The following is a 22,768-nucleotide window of genomic DNA, read 5'->3' as shown; positions in this document are numbered from 1 at the left end:
GAACTATATTCTTTGCCTGTTATAAAATACAGTTTTTTTCAGTTATTTTTAAGTGTAATGGGGTTACTAATGTAAATAGGTACTCCTTGTTTATTCTCTCTTCTTTTCTCATTTTCCTTGTTCAGTTTTAAGAACTGTAGGTACTGCAATGTAAAAAAAAGATCTAGTTAAAAATAGAAAAGAGAAATTAGTGGGCTTTTTCTCAATCCTGCATAATGGAATGACTAGGTTAAGACTTAGGCTTAATCTAGTAACAAGTTTTAAGAGAAAGCAAGTAAATGAAAAAGAATGTTGAATATTGTAAGGCTTTTTTTCTAGTAAACAGTTTTGTGTCTGGTTCTCATGTCTCTAGCAGACAATCTGATAAAGAGAAATGGCTTGGAGAAAATGTTATCTGAAAGCATTCAAGTGTTTTCCCAGCTGGCAGAGCTATAAAGATAAGACAAAACCAGACAGCCCTTAATACAACCACAGGCTATACCATGCTTTTAAGCACGGATAACCTTTCTTTTAGGTTAGTTCGAGTTTATGTGTGTGTCTGTCAGTTTGGAAAGTACAGTTGTGTACACCTACCATAAATGTAGATGTTCGAGTGTCTTCACTGTTGCAGTCATGACTGTAGGGTTCTCCCCTGCCGGCAGGCAGCCCCAGGTCGGCCAGAATCCCAAAGTTTGGGTCCGGTATCGGCTGTTCAACCATGCTCCCTGACATCAGAGCACCAGGAGTACAAAGCTGACAGCCGATGCCATCTTCTCCAGTTTTTCTTGCCCCAGATGTCAGGAGTCCCAAAATGAAAAGGTCCCATAACCTTTGCAAATACACCTCAGAAGAATGGTGAAAAAAGGAAATACACAAAAGTAAAAATAAGAGGGGACAGGGAAACCCAGACTGCAACAGTGAAGACACTCGAACATCTACATTTATGGTAGGTGTACACAACTGTACTATGTTCATCGTGTTTCACTGTTGCAGTCATGACTGTAGGGTAGAATCCCAAATCTGAAAGAAAGGGAGGTGGTCATAAAGAGGAAGGGGTGGCTAAAAGGCCCTGCAAGACTGCAAGGCAAAGCCTGCCCTAGACTTAGAGTAGAGAGGAAGATTGTAGTGCTTAGAAAATGTATGCACTGAACTCCAAGTTGCGGCTTCCAAAATATCCTTGGTAGGAACTCCCCTGAGGAAGGCCGCAGAAGTGGCAGCAGCTCTGGTGGAATGAGTCCGTATACTCCCTGGGATTTGCTTTCCATGGTGAGAATAACAAAATCTGATTCCATGAGCAATCTATTTAGAAATGGTCTGTTTTGAAATGGCTTTACCTTGGGAACTGGAAGCATAAGAAACAAACAATTATTCTGATTTTCTGATGTCCTTAGTTCTGTTCAGGTAAAAACTTAGCTGTCTGTGTACATCCAAGGAATGTAAGATCCTTTCCCCTTTATTTTGAGGAGTGGGGAAAAAGGTTGGCAAGTGTATAGTTTGATTTAAAGCCACTTTGGAAACCACTTTAGGTATGAAGGTAGGATTAGTCCTCAAAGATACTCTGTCTTGATGAAAAATAATATAAGGTTCCACAGCCATTAGAGCTTGTAACTCTGAAACCCTCCTGGCAGAGGTTAGGGCTAACAGGATGGCTGTCTTCCAAGATAAAAACTTGATGTCAGAAGAAGCAGCAGGCTCAAAAGGAGGCAAGGTTAGTTTTTTTTCCAAAACATAGTTGAGATCCCAAGCAGGAATAGGAGGAGATCTAGGAGGTCTTAAGTTCTTAGCTCCCCTGAGAAACTGTCGCATGAGCTGGTGGGAAAAGATGGGAGGGTCTGCATTATAATGAGCAGAAATAGCAGAGGCATGTATTTTAATGGAAGAGAAAGAGAGACCCTTATGTAAGAGAACTGTCAAGTAAAGTAAAATTAAAGTAATGTTGGGAAGAAGAGGATCAGAATCCTGAGCCTACATCCAGGAACAAAATCTTTTCCATTTTCCTGCATAAGATTTTCTAGTGCTACGACGTCTGGCTTCTAAAATGACATCCATAACCTGCTTGGGCAGTAAAGAAGAAATCAAAGGCCCTGGATTAACCAAGCCGCCAGGCTGAGAGTTCTGACATGAGAGTGTAGAACCTGACCCTGATGTTGAGAAAGAAGGTTTGGAGACTGAGGTAAAATCCAAGGGGGCTCCAGGCATAGGTTTTTTAGAGTTGGATACCAAAACTGCCGAGGCCAATTTGGAGCCAGCAAGATGATCATCTTGGGCTTGTCCTGTTTTATCTTCAATAAAACCCGTGGAAGAAGAGGGAGAGGCGGAAAGGCATATCCCGAGAGGTTCCTCCAACTGAATGACAGGGCGTCCACTCTCCAAGCTTGTGTGTGGAAAATCCTGGTGCAAAAAGTCTGTAGCTGATGATTGAGATGGGATGCAAAGAGGTCTATGTGAGGACATCCCCAGACTGCTGTTATCATCGTGAATATTTTGGTGTCCAGCATCCACTCGTGTGGATCCGAAAGATGTCTGCTCAGACTGTCTGCCAGGAAGTTTTGTTTCCCTGGTAGAAACTGAGCCTGAAGATCCAGATTGCAAGATAGAGCTGTGTCCCATAGATCCATGGCTAGTCTGCAAAGGGGGTAGGAATGAGATCCCCCTTGCTTGTTTATGTACCACATAACTGTGGTGTTGTCTGTCCGTATTAACAGTCCTGGTCGTAAAAGATTCCTGAAGGCCAATAGAGCTTTCTGAACGGCTAACATTTCCTTTAAATTGATATGCAGGTGCTTCTGATCCTCTGTCCAAAGGCCCTGCAAACAATTGCCCCAAAAATGGGCTCCCCAAGCATAATCCGAGGCGTCCGTGGTTAGAATCTGAGAGGCAGGAGGCAGACGGAAGGGCTTCCCTTTGTTTAGAGCACATGCCCTGGACCACCAAAGAAATTCCGTTTGAAGGCAAGGAAGAACGGAGATCAGTATGTCTAAACTGTGGCAATGCTGAGACCATACACTTTTTAGGTACCACTGTATTTTCCTCATGTGTAGTCTTGCATATGGTATGAGAAGGATGCAGGATGCCATGTAACCCAAAGCCTGCAGGAATTTCCTTGCAGATAGATGAGTTAAAGTTGCCAAGGTTCTGAAAGTTGAAGCCAGCTGTAACTGTTTTTCAGATGTCAGAAATGCCATCTGGGTTGTGGTGTTTAGAAGTGCACCCAGAAAAGTTATCTGTTGCAATGGTGTCAAATTTGACTTTTTTATGTTTACAGAGAATCCCAGGAACATGAGGAGGTTCTGTAGAAATTCTAGATGCTGGAGTAAGACATCCTTGCTGTCTGCCTGAATTAGACAATCGTCCAGATAAGGGTAAATTTGAATTCCCTTGAGTCTGCAGTAAGCTACTACTGGAGCTAGGCATTTGGTGAAGACCCTGGGCGCAGTAGATAATCCAAAGGGCAGTGCAGAGAATTGAAAGTGCCTCGATCCGGCTTTGAACCTGAGGTATTTTCTGCGATCCTGCCTGATGGGAATGTGTAAATATGCCTCTTTTAAATCCAAAGTTACCATCCATGCATTTTTGGACAGCATTGGAAGTAGCTGCTGTAGAGTAAGCATCTTGAATTTTGGAATCTCTAGAAAGGTGTTCAAGACTGACAGATCCAGAATGGGTCTCCATGAGTTTTGCTTCCTTGGGACTAGAAAGAGCCTTGAATAAAACCCTTTTCCCCTCTCTGAAAGAGGAACCAGTTCTATGGCATTCATAGCCAAAAGAGCTTCCACCTGGTTTAAGGCCTCCGTCCATTGATGTTTTGGAAGGTCTGGCCATCCGCTTGGCCTTGGCAAGGTATGAAAATGGAATTTGTAACCTCTTAAAACCACATCCAAAACCCATTTGTCTTGGGTTATTCGAGTCCAATTTTGATAAAAAAAGAGAGAGTTTTCCTCCGAGAGGGGCTTCCAGGGAAGAAGTTCCTGTAGCCCCACAGAGGGAGTCATTGAGTTTGTTTCCTTTGAGATTGTGACCTGTTCTCTCCTCCCCTAGGGGTGGAAGCAGTCCACTGTCTTGGTCTATAAGCAGCTTGTGATTGAGGCCTCCCTCTGGAAAGTCTATATCTACCCCTCTGAGGCCTGTCTGAAGTGGGAAAGGACCAATTTTTTGAAGGCCAATTCCTGCTAAATCTAGGAGGCTGTACTTGTAAGAAATCTTTAACTGTTTGCATTGATTTCACCTTATCCTCCATCTTTTTAATCACCTCTTCAGCCTTCGATCCAAACAAAACATTAGGCTGAGCAGGAGCATCCAATAATTTTGCCTTTACATGTTCAGGTAAATTTTGTTCCTTTAGCTATGCATGCCTCCTAATGACTGTGCCAGAGGCCGCAGCCCTACAAGAAGCCTCCAAGGCATCAAAACCGCAGTGTAAACCATGCTTCCCAACCTGTTCAGTGGCATGCAATAAGTTATGTAATTCCTTATCCTCTGCACAGGCAGAAATGGAAGTAAGCTTTTGTTTTAAGACAGACAATAGAAACTGCTGATATTTAAACATATGAAACTGACAGTTTAAAGCCCTAATGGACAAAGTAGCAGAAGTGTACACCTTTTTGCCCCATCTTTCTAAGGATCGAGAATCCTTTTCAGTAGGATTTTTGGCAGAAGCGGCCTTAGCTCCCTTAGGACCCTGGGAAATGGTTTCAGGGTCAGCAGAAGGGTTCTTGTATAAAAACTGATGGGAATCAGGAACCCTGTAATATCTATCAGGCTTCACAGGAGCAGGAGGAAAAGAGTCAGGGGTTAAGTTAGCCTCTGAAAAGGCATCATCCACAATATTCAAAACAGGAGGAATAGCCAGGGGTCTAATGTTGGGGAAGAAGAAGAAATTCCCTCAGCCTTTTCTTGGATTCCGAATACTCCTGTCCTTCCCAGTGGAAATGTTCCCTCATTTCATGCAAAGTTTCCCAAAAGAGAAATCCTCAGGGGAGAAGCTGAAGGAATGGATTCTTCAGCATCAGAATCCTCATAAGGAGGGAAAGAATATTCCTGATCAGAAGAAGAAACTGAGGAAACAGAAGCCTGATCAGAGGAATCATAAGAAATATCCTGCCTCGGCCTTTTGTCTGGAGGGGGATGAGAACCCCTAATCATAGTAAGTAAATCCTCCGCCATCTTGAGTAACTGTTTCTGTGACTTGGGAGCCAGTTCAGAAGAAGCCTGTGTAGAAGTCTTTGATTTTGAAGGAGTCTTTGCCTTTGTCTTTGCCTTTATTAGTAGCTGAGTAGGCCTGAAAACCCCTTCGGAAGCCGGTACCTGCACAGCGGCTCCGGACCCATCCGAAGGAGCATTGTCCGAAGGTCCAGCAACAGAAATATTTAAAGGCCTGGTTGGCTCCTCATGAGAGTCCATTTCGGCCGTCGGTTCTGAAATGGCCGACGACAGGGGCTGCAAAAGCGCCTCACTGACGACGGCCGAACCTGAAGCTGGCTCCGCTCGTGCGCTGTCATCAGATTTGGACCTCGGAGGCCTGTCTTTATCCTTGCGACGTTTATGAACTCCAGTAGCCGGGACCGTATCCGATGACATCTTGTAGTTAAAGCGCCTACCAAAGTAATGAAAAGCAAAATTGTATCTTCGCTTAATCGTACATTGATTGAATCTAGCACAAAACCGACAACTAGCTACATCGTGGTCAGGGCCCAAGCAAGGAATACAGTAAGAATGAAAATCCTTATGAGGTATTTGCTTCCCACATGAAATACAATTATTAACTTTTTCTGACATCGGAGTGGAGCAAGAAAAAAGTTTCCCCAACGGGGTACTTAGCTTTGAGTGGAGAAGAAAGTCTTCGGACCGAAGTATATCAGTAAAATTCATCAGGAGTCCGCCGACCGGCAAATGCGAACTGCTATCACCGCACGGCAAGAAAGACTGGAGAAGATGGCGTCGGCTGTCAGCTTTGTACTCCTGGCGCTCTGACATCAGGGAGCATGGTTGCACAGCCGACGCCGGACCCAGACTTTGGGATTCTGGCCGACCTGGGGCTGCCTGCCGGCAGGGGAGAACCCTACAGTCATGACTGCAACAGTGAAACACGATGAACATCATTTGTTCCTATTAGTAAGTTAAAATTTCAGTATTTGAAGATGTATGTAGTTTTGATGTTATTATTAAGTTAATAGGTTTTAGGTGGATACTGTGTGTGTGTGTGTATGTGTGTGTGTGTGTGTGTGTGTGTGTGTGTGTGTGTATTTTTGTTTGAGGGCTTTCAATAAATCAAAAAGTTCTATAAAATGTAACATAGGCTCAAATGGAGATGACAAGAAACAACTGCATGAAAGATTAACCTGCCAGACAATGCATGCATGTAACACAAAAGCTGAAGCTAGACATTTGACAAAATTATTCAGGAACTATTAGACAAGATAGAAATTTCTTCTGAAGATATAGCTAGGGAGTGGGATAAAATTAAAGTGGTGCTTAAAAACAGGGTGGAAATGAAATACAGATATGGTTAAAAAGTAACAAGAATTATTTAGAGAGACTGACAAATTTTAAAGTATTGCTAAATAGGGGAAACTCAGAGACGAAGAAGAGAAGCAACTGCAGAATGCTAAACACAAAATAAGGAATTACCATGATAATATGCATGAGTTTAGAAAGATTGCTGTTAAGCAGCTGTTTTCTGACAACAACTCTACAGCACAAAAACTTTTAACACAGAGACTCAGGCAACAGAAAGTTGAAATGGCTGTTACCGAGCTTAAGGGAGCCTACAACAAGGAAGACAACAATGGACCTGTAGAAGTATTAGAAATATTTCAGAAATTCAATGAAAGTCTGTATAAAGCAGAGAAATATGGAAGTCAAGAAAAGGTACAAGTGGAAATGTTTATGGAAGAATTAAATATGCCAAGGTTAGAGGTAGATGAGGCTCGATTACAGGATAGGAGGAGATGAGATAAAAATGGTGATGTATAACCAATTTACAGGAAAGTCCCCAGGAATATATGGTATTCATGTAGAAGTTAGGAAGCTAGGATGGAAAATCTGATAAAGATCTGGAAGGTTTTGTTTATAGTATTTTAAGAGGAGAAGTACCAACATCCTGGAAGAAAGCGGTGGTAGCTACAATACCTAAAGAGGGTAGAGAACCATCAGACTGAGCTTCACACATGCTCATTCAATACTATACAATGATTATAAAGTGTTTATGTGGATAATGGCAAAAGTGTTGCCAAAATTAATAGAGATGGATTAATGTGGTTTTGTGGAGGGGAGGCAAACATCTGACAGCATTAAGAGAACACTGATAATCCACAGGGAAGCAGAATGTAAGAAAATACCACTGCTGTTGGTGGGTCTTGATGCAGTGAAAGCATCTGGAGAGTAAACTGGGACATTATGAACAACAGCAATGGAAGCCTTTGTATTCCCTGATAAAATTATAATGTTGATAAGGATATATGAGGGATCCAAAGTGAAAATTAAAGTGGGTGAGGTCCTCTCTGATAATTTCTGCTTGAGTAGAGGAACAAGGCAGAGATGTCCTCTCTCCCTTTATTATTTGTATTACATTTAGAACTGTTGGCAAAAAAAAAATAACGGACTCAGAAATTCAAGGATATAATTAGTATGGTAGTCAAGAAAAGCTGGCTCTGTTTGCAGATGACATTTTATACCTGACAAAACCAGAAAGGGACATTACAGTGCTGTGGAACGTATTGAGACAGTTTCAAATATTTTTGGGATACAACATTAATGAAGCTAAAGCAAAGTCAGTAGTGGTAAATTAGGTACCGACATATGAATTGGTTTAGCAATATCCATACTTATGGGGACATGATAAATGAAGTATTTAGGAGTATGAATTAAGAATGATTCTGGTGTGGCAGCTAAAGATATGTGGGAAAAGACTAAACAAAAGTTAATACAAAAACTGAAAAAATGGAAACTCTTGTTATACAGATACTGACTAAGATACAAGCAGTTAAAATCGTTTAGGAACAAAACAAAATACTGGTACTGGTAGAGTTTTTAGTAGAATCCAGAACAGACATTGCTGTTAAGAAGGGAATAATTAGTAGAGCATATAAAATATTGCATGATAACTATAAGAATCAGAGGTAGTTAGAAAGAATTGAGAAGAGAGATTCGACAAGCAATTCACAAAGAAACAATGGGGGGATATATGTATGTCTCCCAAATATGCAACAAAGTCTAGACGATTTAGGACATTTGCTTGGAAGTGTTTACATAAGTATTTTTATAACCCAAGTAGACGCCAAAGAATTTTTCCTCAGGTAGACAGCAAAAGTTGGAGGTGTGATAGAGAAGAAATGCAAAACTGGGAACATATTTTCTGGGAGTGTAATGAGTTGACAGAATTTAAAGATTCCCTGCAGATTCCTCTGTCAGAGATGCTGGGTGAGCAAATTGGCGTAACTAAGGAAATTATTTTTTTCAGCGATGATACAGAATCAGAATTGCCTAGACATAGTAAGCTCTTCCTGAATCTAATTGTGATGGCTGCCAAAAAAGCAATTACTAGAAATGGAAATCAAAGTCTAAAACAACTTTACTAGAAGTAGTGATGATAGTAACAAATAAAACTACTGGAACTGGGATCTTTAGAAAAGGGTAGGAGCAAATTTCATAGGGAAAAATGGGAAGTGTGGGATCAATACATGCCGAGGAGGAACAAGGTTTAAAAGAAGGCATGATTTGAACGATCTATGTAATGGCTGACTAACAATGACTGGATATAAGTGATGTATAATGTTTGCAGCTACAGTTGTGTTGGCATGGTTTATAATATATAATGTTTACAACTGAGATTGTGTCGGTACGGTTTATTTTCATTTATATAAATGTAAGATTGCCTATGTCATACATGATAATTTAATAAAGATTTTCTTGTTTTTAAAAAAAGAAATATATAGTCTATAAAGAATAAGGAGGAAAAACCCTCTTAGAGCTACATTTAACACTATGAAACATCATTTACTTTGATAGATCCCTGTATATGCCAGAAATGCAGGCAAATGAAATAAAATGGTGCAAGTAAAAATCCTAGATACAAAGAAAATGAGCAAGGTTGTCAAAGGATGAACAGAGTGAATGAATTGATAAAAGTGAGCCTCTACCCATAAGTGTGAACAAGGTTCATAGGTAGTTACTAGGCTATTGGCCCAAGGACCTAAGTAAGCCTAGCCTACAAAGTTCCCTGGCTTACGCCAATCCAAGAAAGTTAATTTCCTGTGTCTCTGTCAAGCAGAGCCACAGAAGTGATCCCCGGGGTGTATTTCCTACTTCTCATTCACTCATCAAAATTTTTCTTGAAGAGTGTTAATGAGGAACTTTGCTTGAAATAGATGGGTAGCCTGTTCCAGAGTATGGGAAGTCTCTGGGACAGGAATCTATCCTTCCGGCAAGTCCTGTTTATTGTGGTGACAAGGTTTAGGTCCCTACAGTGTGTAGCTCGGAGGGATTGGGATTTCTTAAGGGGTAGCATGTCCAACAGCTCTGAGTTTGACATAGCTTTATATGTTAGGCAGAGATCACTTCGTAGTAGGCGATATGCTACAGAGTAAAGCTGGAGTTTTTTGAGACTATCAGTGTAGGACATCTGTTTGAGGCCAGTAATTCTCTTTGTGAGGTACTTCTGTGAACTTTCCAGCTTCTGCAGATGTCTAGTGAGGTACATTCCAAAAGGGGCGTTGTACTCTATAATGGGTCTAATGAGTGTCGAGTAGAGGGGAACAATGACCCCTTTTTTCCTGGATGAGAATCCTTTTGTGATGAGGTGTGTCATGTAGAAGGATTTCCTGACTACTGTGGCAATGTGATTATCAAAGGAGAGACTACTGTCCACCTGGGTCCCAAGGTCTCTTATCACACATTCGGTGTTAAGAAGACTGCTGCCTATGTGGTAGTTCATGGGTACAGAGTTTTTACCAAAGGGGGTAACGATGCATTTTTTGGCATTGAACTTGAGGCCATGGCTCTGACACCAGGCATCTGTCTCAGTGAGGACCTGGGGACTCGACTATAGCTCCTAGTTTGCAGTCAACGGCGAACGTTGTTAGCCAGAGGCCTGCTGTGTTTGGTAGGTCCCAGGACTGAACCCTGTGGTACTCCACTTGTCACTGGTTTGAAGTCAGATTTGGAGTCAGCAACTTTTACAGTGTGGGTTGCAACTTTTACATTGTGGGTTCTGTCAGTGAGCCAGTTGGCAACCCATCTTGTGACATAGGGATTTATACCTAGTTTAGTGCGTTTAGCTATAACTCCAGAATGGGGAATGGTGTCGAAAGCCTTGGCGAGGTCAAGATAGGCTGTGTGTACCACCTTACCCCTGTCTACGGCTTTGGTGACTGCCTCAAAGAAGTTAACCAGGTTCAGGAGGCAAGATCTGCCTTTCACAAACCCGAACTGGGTGGGGTCCAGATTTTGGAGGTTACCAATATCTTTGTTTATGAATTCCATGATGATACGTTCCCATGGCCTTGCAGACCAGGCTCGTCAGGCTAATAGGATGATAGTTCCCAGGATCAGTGGTGGCTCCCCGGGAACAAAGCCTAATATGAGGCTATGATTGAACATGGTGCTTAGGTGGGGAGCCAGTTCGTTCTGAAGTTCGTGTAAAATGGGATGTTGTCTGGTCCCATGGATGCTGTGTTTTTGGCTTTAGAGTGTGCTGCTTTTACCTGTGAAGTTGTGTTTACGGTGACTTTGCATTCTTCCTGTATAGATATGGGCCCTTTAGGGGGTGAGAAGGGGGGGGAGGGGTAAAGTTAGCACTGATCCTTTCGGCCAGGATGTTGGCAATATCAGTTGGTTCTGTAATTTCTGTGCCATTGTGCTCTAACTCAGAGCAGATCTGGGTGTTGCCATTGAGACTTTTGACATAGCTATAGAATGCTTTGTGGTTGTCCTTAGAATCAGTGGCAATCTTGTTTTCATAGCTAGCTTTGGAGGATCTTATAAGGGATCTCAGCTTCTTGCTGAGGCTGTCCAGGGAGCTCCTCTACTCATGGGATTTTACTCTCTTTTGCAACAATTTCTTCCTTATGTTGTAGATGTAAATGTAAATGAGAAAGAGAGATATATGTCATCCTGTAGATGCTGAAAGGAGCAGGTCTCATGTAAAGGACAATGTCCAGCCAATGGAATGTTTTCTGCAAAATGTAAAAAGTTAAACAGCTATGCGGAACGACTGTGTAAGACTTTTAGTAAAACAAATACAAGAGAAAGTACAATTTTGTACCTACCATAAATGTAGATGTTCGAGTGTATACATTGCTGCAGTCATTACACTTGAGTTATCCTGCCATCAGGCGGTTCTCCAGCCGGCCTGAGTTCCAAAGTCTTGGTCCGGCATCAGTTGCTGTCGCCTCCTCCCTGACGTCAGTGCGCCAGGGGTATACAAGATGCAGCCGATGCCATTTTCTTCAGTTTTTCTTGCCCCAGATGTCCGGTGCCCCCAAGAGGTAGGCAATTCAAATTGCTAATAAAACATACATAAGAAAAGCAATAAACAACATTCAGTTAGCAGCAAATACTCCCCATAGGTAGTAAAGGGTAGAAGACATAGGTACGTACCAGTAAATAAGAGGAGAAGGAGGGTAACTTGGACTGCAGCAGTGTATACACTCGAACATCTACATTTATGGTAGGTGCAAAACTGTACTATGTTCATTGTGTTACACTGCTGCAGTCATTATACTTGGGTAGAATCCCAAAGCTGAGGTAGGGTGGCTGGTTCTATAAGGCCATGCAGCACTGCAGTGGCGAAGCCAGCTCTGGATTTAGAGTATAGAGTCAGATGGTAATGCTTGGTGAAGGTATGTACAGAACTCCAAGTTGCTGCTTCCAAAATATCTTTGGTAGGTACTCCTCTGAGGTAGGCAATTGAAGTGGCTATTGCCCTGGTGGAGTGAGATCTAATGCTGTTAGGCACAGGTTTCCCATGTTGTATGTAGCAGAAACGTATACAGTGTCCTATCCATTTTGAAATTGTCTGTTTTGAAATGGCTTTTCCCTGTGCTCTGTTTTCTGTACTACGGTGGTGGTGCTGCGGTAGCGTTATCGCCTCACAGTTAGACATTGCCTGTTCGATTCTCAGTTAGAGTGTCTTCTGTGTGGCGACATGCGTGAATGGGCGTTCCTTTGTTGAAGGTTGTGCGTTAGGCCTGGCAAGCCAGCACGTAAAAATCTACTGCCAATCATTAGGGGACCGGAGTTCCGCTGTGGCGACCCCTAACCGGGAAAAGCCGAAAGACACAAACAAAATTGCTCAAATTTTCTGAAAGCTTTGGTATTGTCCAAGTAGAAGTGTAACTGCCTGTGTATGTCCACAGAATTCTGTGGATTTGGATAAAAAGTTGGCAAGTGAATAGTTTGGTTTAGAGCCACACTTGATACCACCTTTGGCATAAATGTAGGGTTAGTTCTTAAAGACACCCTGTCTTGATGGAAAATGATGAAAGGTTCCACTGCCATTAGTGCCTGTAATTCTGAAATTCTTTGTGCTGATGTTATTGCCAGGAGCAGAGCAGTTTTCCAAGAGATACATTTTAAATCTGCTGTGTTAGCTGGCTCTAAAGGAGGTAAAGTTAATTTTTCCAACATGAAGTTGAGGTCCCAAGTTGGAGTAGGTGCTCTATGGGGCGCCATTTATCCGAGTAGGCTTTCCTGGTAGTAGGCCTTCTGGCCTCCAGAATGACATCCATAACAGCTTTGGTGAGATGCACTGCTTGCTTGACTAAAGAATCTTCCATGCAGCTAGATTTAAAGTCTTTAGCTGGCTGTGAAGTATCTGATTGTTGTGCTGAGTCAGCAGATGTGGTATTTGAGGCAAAATCCAGGGTGGTCCTTGTGCTAAGTTCTTTAAGATTGGGTACCAGTGCTGGCGTGGCCAGTCTGGTGCAATCAGGATCACCTTTGGCTCTTCTTGCCTGGCTTTTATGAGTACCTTTGGAAGGAGAGGTAGTGGTGGGAAAGCATAAACTTGTAGAATTCTCCAGCTGAATGAGAGGGCACCCACTTTCCATGCTTGTGGATGGTAAGTCCTTGTGCAGAATTTCTGTAGCTGGCAGTTCATTGGTGATGCAAACAGATCTATGTCCGGGCTCCACCATTTCTGTGTTATCATTCTGAATACTTGTGGATTAAATTCCCATTCGTGGGGATCCATGATGTTTCTGCTTAAGTCGTCTTGCCAGTGTGTTTTTCTCTCATGGCAGGAATTGTGCTTGCAGATGAACTTGGTAGTTTAGAGCTGTGTTCCACAAGGTCATGGCTTGTCTGCAGAGGGGGTAAGAGTGAGTGCCCCCTTGCTTGTTTATGTGCTACATAACTGTGTGTTGTCTGTCTTTAGCAGTAGTTGTCCTTGATGCAGCAGGTCCTTGAAGGCTATAAGGGCATTTTGTACAGCTAGCATCTCTTTTTGATTGATGTGAAGATGCCTTTCTTCTGCGGTCCACTTGCCCTAAATACATTTTCCTGCCATGTGTGCTCCCCCAGGTGTAATCCGATGCATCTGTTGTCAGTGTTTGCCTGGCTGTGGGATGAGTAAATTGCTGTCCCTTGTTGAGGTGACAAGCTTGAGCTCACCATCGAAACTCCTGCTGAAGGCTAGGGATTAGTGGTATAACTGTTTCCAAACTTTGACAGTGTTGTGATCAGACATTCTTTAGGTACCATTGAAGTTTCCTCATATGCAGTCTGGCATATGGAATTAGTAGTATGCAAGATGCCATGTAACCCAAGGCCTGCAGAATTTTTCTTGCAGGGAGATGGGTTCTTGTTGCCATCAATTGAAAATATTGAGTCAGCTGTCTTTGCTTGTTTGGTGTGAGATAAGCCATCTGGGCTGCTGTATTCAAGCTGGCACCCAGAAATATTATCTCTTGTGAGGGCACTAGTTTTGATTTCTTTTCGTTTACTGTGTACCCTGGGCAACTTAATAACTTTTTTACAAATTCCAGATGCTTTAGAAGAAATGTCCTTGCTCTCTGCTTGAATCCAGGTACGGATAAATTTGAATTCCTTTCTGTCTGCAATATGCAATTACTGGTGCCAGGCACTTTGTGAAGACCCTGGGCGCAGTAGATAAGCCAAAGGGCAGAGAAGAGAATTGATAATGCATTGAACCATCTATGAATATGAGATATCTTCTGCAGTTTTGTCTGATAGGGACATGCAGGTATGCCTCCTTGAGGTCCAAGGTTACGAGCCAAGCTTTCTTGCCCAGCATGAGAAGAAGCTGCTGTAGCGTCAGCATTTTGAATTTCGGAACATCCAGGTAGGTGTTTAGAGAAGAAAGATCCAGAATGGGCCTCCAGGCTTTGTCCTTTCTGGGGACCAGAACGAGTCTTGAGTAAAATCCTTGTCCTTGCTCCTGTGGTGGGACCTTTTGAATAGCTCTCATGTCCATGAGTGTTGTTATTTGCTTTTGAGCCTCTGCCCATTGATTTGGTGGCAGATTTGGCATTCCTTTTAACCTGGCAGAGTGTGAAAGTGGAACCTGTAACCTTGAGATACGATGTTGAGAACCCATTTGTCTTTGGTGATCATATGCCAATTGTGATAGAAAAGTGCCAGTTTTCCTCCCAAGGGGGCTGCCAAGAGAGAGCTGTTTGGCAGCTGTAGTGGGAAGTCATTGGGGTTGTTTTTTATATGGTTGGGCCTGTCTTCCCCTTCTTTCTGGCCTGATGCACCCCATTGTCGAGGCCTGTACGGACCTTGTGCTTGACCTCTACCTCTTGGACGTCTGTATCTGCCCCTTTCAGGTCTGTCTGTAGCTGGAAAGGACCAATTTTTTGTTGTCCAATTTCTGCTAAATCGAGGAGGCTGAACCTGTAAGAAATCCTTCACGGTTTGCATAGATTTTGCCTTATCCTCCATTTTCTTTAATACCTCTTCTGCCCTAACTCAAATAACACATCCTGCTGCAAAGGTGCATTCAATAGTTTTGCTTTAACATGATCTGGTAACGTATGTTCTTTTAACCAAGCATGTCTTCTAATGACAGAACCTGTAACTGCTGCTCTACAGGAGGCCACTAAAGTATCAAAACCACATTGCAAAGTATGTTTTCCCACTTGTTCAGCTGCATGCAATAAATCCTGCATTTCCTTAAAATTAGGAGGATCTGAATCTGGAAGCATTTTTTGTTTCAACTGAGACATCAAAAATTGCTGATTTTTTAGCATGTGAAACTAGCAATTTAAGGCCCTCATTGCTAAAGTTGCAGACGCATATACTTTCTTCCCCCATCTGTCTAATGCTCTGGAATCTCCGTCAGAGGGGACTGAATTCTTTGCTGATGAGGCCTTAACCCCTTTGGGTCCCTGAGAAATAGTTTCAGGGTCAGCAACAGGGCTTTTATGAAGGAATTTGTGTGAGTCAGGGACTCTGTAGTATCTATCAGGCTTAACTGGGGCTGGAGGTAAGGAATCAGGATTTAAACTGGATTCAGTATACACATCATCCACAATATCTAACACTCGCGGAATGGCAAGGGGTCGGTGTTGAGGTAATAAAAGGAAGTCTCTGAGCCTTTTCTTGGATTCAGAGTAATCCTGGCCTTCCCAATGGAAATGCTCCCTCATGGTATGTAAGGATTCCCCAAAGGAGTAGTCCTCAGGCGGAGAGGCTGATGGAATTGATTCCTCAGCATCAGAATCCTCATAAGGAGGTAAGGAATATCCTAGGTCAGAGGATGAATCTGAAGAGATGGACACCTGGTCGGATGAGTCATAGTCTGCATCCTGTCTAGGCCTTTTATCAGGAGGGGGATGGGACCCCCTGATCAGAGTGATTAGGTCTTCGGCCATTTTGAGCATTTGTTTCTTAGGCATGGAGGCCTGTCCTGGAGAATGCTGTATTTGCTTCTTTGTTTTTAAAGGAAGTTTAGACTTAGCAGAAGGTTTAATGCTTCACTGAGTAGGTCTGAAGACACCCTCTGTAGCTGCGGGTTTGCTCAGCTACTCCGAATCCCTCTGAAGGGATAGCTTCGGTAGGCTGAAGGTCTTGAGCATCCGAAGGCCCAGCCAACTCCACGTGGGAGTCAGTGGCAGCCTATGGTTCTACAGAAGCGGTTGTCAGGGGCTGCGAAGGTGCCTCGCTGAAAACAGGAGAACCGGCGACTGGCCTAAAAGTGGCTTTGTCGTCTGTTTTGGGCCTCGGATGCCTATCCTTGTCTTTGCGCTTTTTATGTATTCCGGTCATCGGAAGTTCTGACGGCATGGTGTAATTGAATTTTCTGCCAAAATAATGTCGAGCAAAATCAAACCGACGTTTAATAGTGCGCTTGTTAAACCTAGCACAAAACCGACAACCAGTAACGTCGTGGTACGGGCCTAGGCATGGGATACAATAAGAATGGAAATCCTTATGAGCTATTTGCTTCCCACAACAAATACAGTTATTAACTTTTACTGACATCAGTCTGAGGCAAGAAAAAGTTTCCCCAACGGGGTACTTAGCTTTGAGAAGACTTCGGTTCTGGATTCGGAATGAAAATCTCAGGAGTCGGCCGACCGGCACTTGCGAACTGCTTTTGCTTCGGGCACCGCGCGGCAAGAAAGACTGAAGAAAATGGCGTCGGCTGCATCTTATATACCCCTGTCGCACTGACGTCAGGGAGGAGGCGACAGCAACCGACGCCGGACAAAGACTTTGGAACTCAGGCCGGCTAGGGAACCACCTGACGGCAGAATAACCCAAGTGTAATGACTGCAGCAGTGTAACACGATTAACATCAGAAAGAAGGCATATGACAAGAGACAAACATGTCAAAAGACAAAGACTCTCTGAAGGACAGCATCTTATCAAAAGTTTAAAAAAAAAATGCAACCTTCTCATATCTATCAGAAGGTAAAGCTCTGTGAGTTGTTAGACAAGACATGCTGTTAAAATCATTCTCAGTTCAAAACAACACTGCTGGACAGTTGCATGTGGCAGAAATCTCATAGGACAAAAATGCTATCTTCTTTTATGAGGTTTCCAATTTACATAAAACAATGTTCATCCACTTTAAGTTCATCTTCAAAACAAATATGTCCTAACACCATCTATACTTCAACTTCCAACCTAACGAGTTTAAGATGTACATTTCGATTCTGCTGACCTAATCTAGAGTCCTTATGAAGGCAACAATATGGACAGACAGTATATGAGTTGGATTATCAGCTCCTGTCTTTATCAAGGACAGGAATAAAATTATCCCTGCTGACATTCCACAGATTCCTGTACCAGATGATCTCAATAGCATTAACAGAGCAGAACAAAGTTTCAGTGTGAACCAGACCATAAAGTGGTTAGACCTTGAGGCTAATATTATTATTATTTGACATTTGTTGACCGGGTTAGTTCAGCTGAGCCGAAGCCCTTTTTCAGTGGAAACCCTGGGAGAAACGCTCCACAAATACAAAATATATATATATATATATATATATATATATATATATATATATATATATATATATATATATATATATATATTACAATGCATAACTACTAAAAAACATAACTAATAAACAAATAAAAGAAGATTAACAATTTAAGGAAAACTGTACAGATTAGAGATATGAGATTGTTAATAGATTCTAAGAATCAGACATGTGCAGGCTATTAAAGTACAGAGTGAAAGTTAAACAAATAAAAAATAAGAACATAAATGACATTCTACATCTTCAGTTCTCCTGCAAAGAAGAAGTGAGAAAGAAAAATGTTGGGAACAATTTTGAGTATTTATGTGAATTGTAAAATGCAGGTACAAGGTAGAGTAAGATGGAAGAAGTAGGAGTAATACAGTGAGTTATGGTGGGAGAGAAAGGAAGTAGGGTGATACAGGTGAGGGAGGGGAGAGGAAGACAGGCTAGACAGAGAGAAGTAGGATCAATCTGGGGGATGATTACACGGACATAGTCTTTTACTGCTTAGGTGTTTTTTAAAGCATTTCTGAACTTATATTTGGATTTAATGATTTGAATGTCAAGTGGAAGTTTATTCCAGTTATCATCTGGTGAATGGTTATACAGGTTTTTGCCGAAGTTGATCTTAGGCTTATATATAGCAAGGAGATGTTGTTCAAAGCTTCAAAGTGTTCTAGACACTCCATCAATTCCACCAATTGTCCTAAAGTGACCACACCAACTGGAATAACAACGCCATTCAACTATCATGAATATAGGTCACATGACAAACAATGTAAACAACGTATATAAATATGATGCTTTCTGTAATCTAGCAAAATTCCATTGCAAGTTCAAATGATATGCTATCAAGGCAGGCATTCTAGTCACCCAAAACAGTCCATCTAGGATGTTCAAGTACTCTCTTACTGAGGATGCTTGCAAACTTTCAGAAAATCATCTAAGTAGTCTGATAGATGGTATACCAGGAGAAATCTGCAACATGTTCTTGCACCCACAATACATTCAAATGAGCTGGAAATGTCATTGTAAACTTGGCCCATTTCATACCTTCCTCAATAACAAACATCTACCTTGTCCAATGATACTTGCACAGTCTAGGACCCTGAATCAAGAGAACTCAGTAAGGATGCCAGACATTAACTGAGGTCCAAAACTGCCATTCAGCTAGGCCATGATTACTAAAGTCAGGTCTGTAGAATGTCATTCAAGAAAGTTTCTGAAAGTTGGGATGAGACATAGAAGGTCACATATACAACATGACAAAGCAACCTTGACTCTAGAGGTAAGTCAGTGAAGTACAAACCTCAAGAAGGCCAACAGATACCTACTGCGCTTTCTGCCAATAAAAAGTGATCTTGGAATATCCACAAAAGCAAAGGAAGATTTCTGATAGATATTAAGAAGAAAGTCGAACTTACTCAGAAACCAGTCATGCCAGCATTCCAAATCACAGCCTGCAGGTGTTGGTTCTGATATCTAGGACAAATTGTAAATCAACAAACTTGGCAAAACCCACAAAATGGCAACCAAGAAGCGTGTCTTACAGCCTTATACCCACAGCTAATATATAAAGACTGCATCTTAACTGTTCTAAAAGCTTTGGTGAAATGCTAGAAATGTCAACAGTTTCAGACAAAAGTAGACAATAATCCCCCTTCTCATAAGCGTTAATACACACTTCCAAGCCTTTAAAAAATATGTTGTAAATAATATATTGTGCACTGACAATTACGTTAATCTTAGAATGCAGGACAGAAAATCAACATAATGTAGTCCACAAGTGTTACTAGATTAGAATCTTATTTTTTCAGATTCTAATAATTGCTGTATTATCCTTTAGGAACACAGGAGCACAAGGACACAAGAATAATATTAAGCAAGAGATCAAAGGGACCATAACATGCCTAGCTATATATACACTTAATATACCTGCCACCCTTGTCAAGGAATTAATCCTCCCACTCCCAAGCCATGCAGGGCTGTACATGACAAGCCCAGTGTAAATTTGTGTCCACCTGCCCAGTCGTCAAGATCTACACATCTCAGGCCATCTCCCTCTTACAATACTTAGGCATGAAAAAACAATATCTATGCAATTTTATTAATGAATAGAAGATGGTCATAATCCCTATGATACTGTTAAGTGGAAATTACATCCATGCATGTCATTAATGGTCTCGTAGACTCTTTCACAGAGTTAAAAATGTCATCAGTTTTTCTACAACAGTATAATGCCTCGTGATTTAAAACCTAGGTTTGAAAGGGCACCATCACTTTGTAGAGATACAATGCATGCTGTACCTCATCACAGCTACACTAATAAAATATCATTTCATACACTAAGGCTGGGCTATTAGGGATGAGAGGAGTCTAATCCTGGAGAGACTATGTTTGTGGGTAAATATATTTAAGACAGTGTGTAAACCTCTAGAAGTACAAAAATTAATCACTTATTACAGTCAAGTTAAGAAGTGCCTCATGCAAACCCTCTGGAAGGAGACAGTGATATACATTGAAAACAAGAAGCAAAAAAGATATTTAGGTGAGGGATGGAGTTGGCAAGAATCCAGGAAAGAACAGGGGAATAAGTACAAATTTTCGCAATTCTATCAAGGATCCATTAACTGTTGGGGTTAATTTCTTTCCCAGTTTCAGGAAAGTACAGATAACAGAATCTTAAAACATACATGAAGTCTTACCTGTCTGCAACTTCTATTTCCAGACAAAAACGCTTGTCAATCGCATCTGTATTTTTTTTGACACATGACTTAAGAGTAAGACAATCCATCTCTCCCTGCAAAGCAACAAATGCAGCACATTAAAATAGTAATATTTTTCACAACTTAAAGTATGCCCTACAACATGCCAACAACATACTGTTATAAATGGATATTTTCTGATATGCTAAAATGAGTGGTGGCATTTTGTAAACATGCATGCCTTTCACTTACCACTTCTGTCCTGTCATTCAGGTTTTCTCAGAGAAGTTTAGTTCACTGAACACAACAGACTGAACTACATTATGACATAGGACTGCAAACACTGACTACTGAAGACAAAGATGGACAATGACAAATCCCCTAATACTTTGGGTGGTCACATGTTTTCAATCACAGATACATGATGACTATTAAGCAGGAATTATTACCATGGGACATGGAGGGACTAAAGGGGCAATGGTCCAAACATATACAGCTCTTTTATATTACTGCACTTTAGTGGAGTACTGAAGTCTGGGAATGACTGGGCACAAGTGAAATCCACTCACTAATGGTAATCACATAACTTCAATGCTGAAAATATTTTAAAATGAGGAACGCAAAGCTCCACATGGAGGAATGTGACCGGAAATACTGCAACAAAGTCTAGGTCTGAGAAGTGATATAACCAAGGAGTGACCTTAGCAGTGACAACTGAGAGGTCCACTGATGAATCTCCATGAGAACATTACACAGCCAGTGTATAATCCCTTTGAGCATAATCTTTTCTATAAGGAGGTACTTAAGAAATTAAACTTATAAAATATATGATGTATATCCACTGCAAAGTTTCTATGTGAACATACAAGTACGGTAGCCACAGTACTGTTAAGGTACAGTTAGCCACAACTAACCATATAACATTACTAACCACATCACAGCCATAACACAATGGTGTCATTATGAACATTTATATGTAGAGTAACACCCAGACATGTTCTATCATAGCATAACACACTGGAATTTCCCAGTTCTATAGTATCATTTTTGGATATTGCTGTCCCCCTTAAAAAAACAAAAACAAAAAAAAACAAGAAAACAACATTAATACAACTAATACAGAGGTTGTGAATGTGTGACTATTCGGTACAGTGCTTCCATTCAGGCCGTTATGACACTACAAGGCTTCCCAGTTCATTACAGCCATATGGATTCTACATCTATCATGACTTATGTTGTTACGCTCTTAGGACCCAGCTTTCATGGGTGCAATATTGGGAGAATGAGGGAAATTGTTCAGTCCCATGGAAACAGTGTTCATTTGTCATTTTGTCATTCTAGTCTGCAAAATGACACAAAGGCAGGACATCCATGAGTGGCACTGCTAACTTAAGGTTTATCTGTAACTTGGTGTAGGAGGGGTTACAACTTAACTGCCACAAACCTTCCTCCTGTCTTGTTCTGGGGAGGAAAATCTGGGGTACAGTGCTTCCCCTAGTTATGGCCCTGGAGAAATCTAGCAGCTCTCCTTGTGGTCTCTGGAAAGCAGTGAGATAGATAGAGAGGATATCGTGGGCACAACAGCACTGATATGTGTAACTACAAGCATGCATGCTGTGCAAGTGCATGCAATAGCTGACTACGGGACTAAGCACCTCCGCCAGTATAATCTGTACACCCCAAGTCACCCTCACCTCACTTAAACAGCGTGTCTACAAGCATACTGCACCACTGAACTGTGGTTATAGCAGTGGGGCCATAAAATAATTATGCCACACAGGGAGAAAATTAGGAAATTTACAGCATTATGAAAGCCAGTTCCAGGGAACAGAAGTTGCTTGACACTGTTTCTGTTAAAGTACTAGTCAAAAAGTTCCTAAAAAAGTCTGGAATAGTCTTTCTCACATTTCCAGCTACATTTACATTAGCTAATAACTCCATTGACAACTGTTGGACTTTTTATTTCAATCCATGTAGTTACCTTCAGTTCTATTCCTAAATTAGTTTTACCAAGTACAATTACTGGATCTTAGAAACTGGGCTTAATATTAAATGATATTCTACTACAGAATGAACATTCTTCAACAGGGTGATAATATACACAAAGCCAAATAAAATAAGTCTGCTGCTCCTCAGCAACACAGCAAGAACCTCGAAACATGCATAAAAGCAAAAGAAACAACAGCCATCTTGCTTATGCTCATTAAATATATCTGGCATGCCTAAGACAGTGAGTGTGAAAAAATTATAATAATCAGACTGAAGTAACAAAAAGCACCTGCTATTTCCACTCCCCTCGCTAAGCATAGGTAGTACAATGCCCAGCTTAATAAGCATGGGTTAAAAATGAGTAATGAAAGTAAATGCAACACCAGCAGTAACGTACGATTGTGTGCGTGCGTGTGCTCGTTGTGTGTGTAAGTGTGACAGAGACAGACAGTGCGTGTGTGTGTGTGTGTGTGTGTGTGTGAAAGAGACAGAAACAGTGAATGTGTTTTGGGGTAGGTGTTGTAGGGTGTAACAAACCTGCCTTATGCAGAGGGCCTTACAGCCCTTTCCCTCTACTCAGTCTCCTACAGATTGCTGACATACTGTTAAGTCAAGGAGTACCAGAAATACAACGTCCAGGGACCTGAATTTTTGTCTGTGACA

At 41.6% G+C, this 22,768-nt stretch overlaps 1 protein-coding gene across 1 annotated transcript in view; it reads right to left on the bottom strand.

Annotated features, from left to right (window-relative positions):
• Positions 1-22,768, bottom strand: part of ARHGAP10 (Rho GTPase activating protein 10) — a 2,173,597-nt gene that overhangs the window by 708,051 nt on the left and 1,442,778 nt on the right. Inside the window, exon 10 of the mRNA XM_044063456.1 lies at positions 20,117-20,211. Coding sequence (XP_043919391.1) covers positions 20,117-20,211 — 95 coding nt within the window. The remainder of the gene's footprint in view (positions 1-20,116; positions 20,212-22,768) is intronic.

The sequence above is a fragment of the Protopterus annectens genome, chromosome 2.part1, assembly GCF_019279795.1.
Source record: "Protopterus annectens isolate FY-2018-M chromosome 2.part1, PAN1.0, whole genome shotgun sequence".
Lineage (NCBI taxonomy): Eukaryota > Metazoa > Chordata > Ceratodontiformes > Protopteridae > Protopterus > Protopterus annectens.
Note: the sequence above shows the minus strand (reverse complement) of the source record. Positions and strands in the feature narration are given on the sequence as shown.